Source organism: Dendropsophus ebraccatus, chromosome 3 (assembly GCF_027789765.1).
Source record: "Dendropsophus ebraccatus isolate aDenEbr1 chromosome 3, aDenEbr1.pat, whole genome shotgun sequence".
Taxonomy (NCBI): domain Eukaryota; kingdom Metazoa; phylum Chordata; class Amphibia; order Anura; family Hylidae; genus Dendropsophus; species Dendropsophus ebraccatus.
Window position 1 is genome coordinate 122418210 of NC_091456.1, and position 6000 is coordinate 122424209.

At 43.5% G+C, this 6000-nt stretch overlaps 1 protein-coding gene across 4 annotated transcripts in view; it reads left to right on the top strand.

Moving 5' to 3' along the window:
- Positions 1 to 5295, top strand: part of MAP2K2 (mitogen-activated protein kinase kinase 2) — a 98562-nt gene extending 93267 nt beyond the window's left edge. For all 4 annotated transcript variants that reach the window (XM_069962599.1, XM_069962598.1, XM_069962601.1 and 1 more), the window contains 2 exons: positions 3470 to 3515; positions 4667 to 5295. In XM_069962599.1, coding sequence (XP_069818700.1) covers positions 3470 to 3515; positions 4667 to 4777 — 157 coding nt within the window. In that variant the 3' untranslated portion in view covers positions 4778 to 5295. The remainder of the gene's footprint in view (positions 1 to 3469; positions 3516 to 4666) is intronic.
- The last annotated feature ends 705 nt before the right edge of the window (positions 5296 to 6000 follow it).

The following is a 6000-nucleotide window of genomic DNA, read 5'->3' on the forward strand; positions in this document are numbered from 1 at the left end:
TCCACAGTTTTACCGCTCGTACAGTAAAGAACCTGCGTCGATGCTGATGATAAAATCTTCTTTCCTCTAGACTTAGAGGATGCCCCCTTGTCATGGTTACAGACCTAGGAGTAAAAAGACCACTACAAAGATCTCTGTACTGTCCATTCATATATTTGTACATTGTGATCAGATCGCCCCTAAGACGTCTTTTTTCAGTGATACCTAAGGAGGGGAAGGGCAGCACCCTATGTAGCTCATACTGTCCCTTATCATTGCTTAGTGTGGATCTCAAGCTCTTCTCCAAGATCCTCGCTATTAGGCTGGTTCTAGAGGGGATCATTCACCCTGACCAGGTGGGCTTCATGACAGGCAGAGAGGCCAGAGACAACACCATAAGAGCCATAGACTTGATCCAGAAAGCCAAATCCCTTGACCTACCGCTGATGTTACTATCTACGGACGCTAAAAAAGCATTTAATAGGATCAAATGGACTTTTATGGTGGAGACTCTTACTTACCTGGGCCTTGGTCACAATTTCATGAATTGAATCACAGCACTATACCATACTCCTATGGCACGTGTTAGGGTGAATGGTCTCCTCTCTGCAGAATTCGGGATCAAAAACGGGACTAGACAGGGTTGCCCCCTATCCCCTCTTATTTTTGTTTTAGTTTTAGAACCCTTTCTGTGTAAAATACGGGCCTATCCGGACGTGGGGGTTACCGATCCAGGGCGCCACCCATAAGGTCGCTGCGTATGCAGACTACTTGCTCTTCTTCATCACAAATCCAGTAATATCTCTCCCCTCCTTGATAAGGGAATTGGAAGACTTTGCTCGTCTATCTAACTTCAAAATTAACTTTACCAAGTCGGAGGCCTTAAATGTTGGCCTTAAGAGAAACAGATTGTTGAACTCAGGGAGACCAGCTAAACGACAACACTGCCGGCTGCTAGTGAAAGCGTGTTTTGAGACTCTTCAGTGAGGCTCCACAGGCTCCTCTTTTGCATATTCATGTTTCCCAGGGCGCAATGCACCTAGGACTTAACAGCATTGAGCGCTTTCACTAGCAGCCGGCAGTGTTGTCGTTTGGCTGGTCTCCATGAGTTCAGCAATCTGTTTCTCTTATGGCTCTACTGGGCATTGCTCCCACCTAGCCAGAATCCTGCTTTACACTGATGAGGGGCAACACCCCGAAACAGCTGTATGTGGATGGTTACCTAGCCTTGGTTTATCCCTTGTCATTACATTGACTTATAGGGCCACTTAATATGGTGGTTTTGGTTTCCTTATAGGAGCTTGGCTGGGTCCTTCCCGCAGGGATATCTGGCTAGTCCTGTGTTTTGAGACTCTTCAATGAGGATCCACAGGCTCCTCTTTTGCATATTAAATGTTGGCCTGTCAATGACTGTCTGGACTTCGGGGCTCCTTCCGTTTCCGGTGGGCAAAAGACACGATACGGTATTTAGGCATCCGTCTCCGCTCTGATCTACGTAAATTATACTCCTTAAACTCCCCCCCCTTGCTGTCCCAAATACAATCTCAGTGTGTGGTGGCGTCCGGGGGCTACTTCTCGTGGTTCTGGAGATGCGTGATTCTCAGGATGACTACCTTACCTAAATTTCTATATCTTTTTCAGTGTATCCCCACCAGGATCCCAGTCTTTTTTTTTTTTTTTTTTTTTAAAGCAGTGACTTCCATGCAAATTATGTTTGCGGTCCTAAATTCCAAGGCGGAGTGGGGTTACCTGATTTATGACTCTGTGATCAATCATCCCTTCTGACAAGGGTGGTGGACTGGTGCAGACATGGAGACACAAAGCCATGGATGAAAGTGAAGCAGTCTTGCACAAATATTCCCCTCTTTTGTCTTCCGTGGTTGCACCCGTCCAGCGTCCCCTCCCTTCGGTCCCACCCTACCATTGACCCAACTATTCTAGCGTGCGCAGCATCAGTCAGTCGCTCCCACATGCTTCCACTTAGATCACCATGCTTCCCTGTCCTTGGCAATCTCTCCTTTCCATTGGGACTTACTGACCCGGTGTTTGGTCTTGGGTGAAGGCAGATAGGTTCAGACTGTCTTCTTTTTGTGCGGGATCGGAATGGGTCTCGACCTCGGGGCTGGGGGGTTTCACGGACCCTGTTTCATTGGGGCCATGGAGGATTATCCAGGTCAAACATTTCCTGAGTACGTTGCCAATGGTGACTTCATATGCCTCTTCTCCCGCTCCCTTTGAAACGTTGTGCCTAGAGAAAGGGTGTGCCTCAGGGATTCTTTCTTGCACTTACGCTCTATTGCTTACCTCTCTGGATCTAGAGCCACCCGATTTTCTCTTGAAGTGGGAGGAGGACCTGGGGTTGTCATTGTCCACAGCTCAGAGGGACCGTGTCCACAGGTCGTCCATGTGTACAGGTTATCAGGAGACTGGATATAAAATACTTACCAGATGGTATAGAGTGCCAACAAAACTTCATTCTATTTGGCCAGAGGTTGATCCGACGTGCTGGAGGGTACACATTTACACATTTTCTGGTCTTGTCCTTTATTGTCACCCTTTTGGGATAAAGTGTGCAGGATTATTAAGAAGGTTACTGAGGTATCATTTGAGTTATTTCCAGCTCTGTTCCTCTTGCATCATTGCTCACTCCCGACAGTGCTCTACAACAAATTGTAGCTAAAATTCTTGGTGATGGCAGCTGGAAAAAGGAATCTCCCCCCCCCCCCCCCCCAAATAATGCTCTAGATTGCCAAGGTCAATGACCTAATATATATGGAGGACTTGACCTCCTCGCTTCATGACTCCCATGCCAAAATTCACCGCCACATGGTTCCCCTGGATGGAGTTTAAGGGTACTCCGGATTATCTTACCTTGTTGAGTGGGACCTGTCCGGCTTAATTCCTACTTCCGGCTATGGCCCCACAAAGGGCATGTGGTTGGGGCGGAGTAGTCTCGGGCTGTCGCAACCTCAGAACTTCCCTCCCCTATCCCCATCCCGCTCTTTCCTCACCTTCCCATCTTCCCCATCTCTCCCCCCCCCCCCCCCCAACTGTTTCTCTTTATCCTTAACTCCTCTCTTTTTAATTCTTTTGTGTCTCCTTCTTTCTTCTGCCATCTCTTTGAGGGCGGAGGTGGGTTCCTTCTGTAGGGAGCCTGCGATACTACTTTCATAAAAATCAATAGAGGTTATGGGGGAGGGCTCGGCCACCAGTCTCGGCTCCTTACAATAGCAAACGTGTTAAATTATATTGGTCCAGACATGTTAAAAAAATTTTTGTTTTACTTCATGATTTAATGAGATGCTGTTGGAACTCTACTCCAGATTTTGCTCACTGCCATGTCTCGTGTGTCTTTGACTGGAGACTGGGACTGGCTGTCCGTTCCTTTCTTTTCTGTGACCTCAAAATAAAGAATTTAAAAAAAAATTGATCATTTTTAAGCTAGCAAAAAATAAATTAGAAATATATACTGTTTTTTTCCCCCCCTCAGTCTTATAAAGAATCCAGCTGAGCGGGCAGACCTGAAGATGCTGATGGTAAGATACCTTGTTTCTTTTACAAATGTTACATTTATGAAAGTAGTGATGCATCTCCTGGAACAAGAAATCACATAACAGGGTGCGGTACTGCAGATATTTTGCTTGCTCCTATATAGCTATAGGAGTACCGTGTGTGTGAATATAAATGAATACAACCGAAAGAACAGCGCATGTGTTATATACCAGATGCACACACAGAAAATGAATTGTCAAAAATAGAAAATCTTTATTATCAAACATCACAAACAAAGTTTAAAACCACTTTAATTTACCACAAAGGGTCAAATGCACAGCCTGGTGACCCCCACAATCATTGGGGTAACGCCTTAGTACCAGGAAGAGGCAATGAAGTAACCTCAACGGCTAGCATGTATGTACACAGAAGCAAAAGACACTTCAATATACAGATAAGTACAAAATAGCAGCAAATGAATTCATCAAAAAGTGCTAAGTGCCATAACATGATACCATATTAAATAAGATGCAACCATCCTGGTACAGTATCACCTAAACCCCACGTGTTCCGTTATAACTTCATCAGGAGTAGACATCACTCCTGATAAAGTTATGGGAACATAACGGAACACACTTCTAACCTACTCCGGATCTGAGGAGACTGAGAGGACATCGGTCAAACAAGCCTTTGACCTTTATAAAAAATACTAAGGTATCATAGTACAACCATAGGGTTAGCACTATAGGGATCAGTGCACCACAACTCGTTGTAGCTCTGTATACTAATATATAAATTTTTAAATGTTACATTTGATAACAATCCATGGAATCTGGTAGCTTTAATCATTGCAATGTAAAATATTAGTCTGTGGGCACCACCTGAAAAAGCAAGGTGTACAAGGGTAGGTTCCCAGAAAAAAAAAATCATTGTACACCTAGAAAAGAAACCTTTAAACTAAACTTAAAACAATAGATTTGAATAGTCTACAACAAAAGTAAACCAAACAGACAATGTAACAGCAGTTACAAAAAAAGGCTGATAAAATATTTTATAAAAAAAAATAGCACAAACCATATTCTGAGATATCCATGTATTATTTCAAGTCTTAATAGTTTTAAAACCTTTCTTGTAAATGTGCTACTTGATTCAAATATTTAGCACAAACCAATTTCATTCTTTGTTCTTCCCACAGACCCATACATTCATTAAGCGTGCCGAAATCCAAGAAGTTGATTTTGCTGGCTGGTTGTGCAAAACTTTGGGTCTGCGTCAGCCAAGTACTCCAACTCGCACCACAATTTAATGTTCAGTCATGTTTTGTTTTTTTCCCCCCTTGGGGGGGGGGGGGTATTGTTTGTGGGACTTCTGTTTTTTATATTATTTTGCTCCTTTTCCCGATTCTTATTTTGCCCCATCTTCATGATGGGGAATGTGGAGCATGGGACATCTTTTTGAACACATTGTTCTGCTTTTATGAACCCAGCTCTGTGTGCTTGTGTGTTTCTTTTCCATATCAATCTGCCAGTCACTACCGCTTGGAATTTGTTGCTTATGAGCACTTGTATATGAGGATTTGTGATCTGTCTTAAGCGGTCGGTTGCTCTGTGGTAAGATCACATAGGTCCACAAGTTGGCTTTTAAGGTTGCCCATTGTATTTCTCAATCACAGAATGGCTACTTTAACATATTAAACTGAATCCACGAAACTGTGTGTGGGAGGGGGGTGTTATTGGGTTTCTTTAACAGTATAATAGAATACTGTCTATACCTATCACCATGAAACACTGATTGTCTAAATAATAAATTTAATGATTATAGTAATTCTTGTTTGCATTCTGAAAACCTGGACACTGACCACTTTTGAATACAATTTAACATTTAGACATTTCTTTGTTCAAATGATATTGTGTTTTCCGATTTCAAAATTTTTTATTTAAGGTTTTATAAAAGGAATACAACAACAAAAAAGAACAAAGAACACATCAGTGTCAGAGACAATGACAAGGCAATAAAAGGGGGCCCCGCTACAAGCGAGGAGAACAAAGGCAACTTTGGCATATGCAAAAGAGGAGCCCGTGGAGCCTCATTGAAGAGTCTCAAAACACAGGACTAGCCAGATATTCCTCCGGGAAGGACCCAGCCAAGGGTCAGCTCCTGTTAGGAAACCACCATATTAAGTGGCCCTATAAGTCAATGTAATGACAAGGAATAAACCAAGGCTAGGTAACCATCCACATACAGCTGTTTAGGGGTGTTGCCCCTCATCAGTGTGGAGCAGGATTCTGGCTAGGTGGGAGCAATGCCTAGTAGAGCCATAAGAGAAACGGATTGCTCAACTCAGGGAGACCAGCCAAACGACAACACCGCCGGCTGCTAGTGAAAGCTCTCAATGCAGTGCAAGTCCTAGGTGCGTTGCCCCCTGGGAGAATATGCATATTCATATTGTGTTTTGCAGAACGTACCCATGACATCTTGTACCTCCCAACACATAGCATCCTATTAATTTAAGTTTTAATAAACAATCCA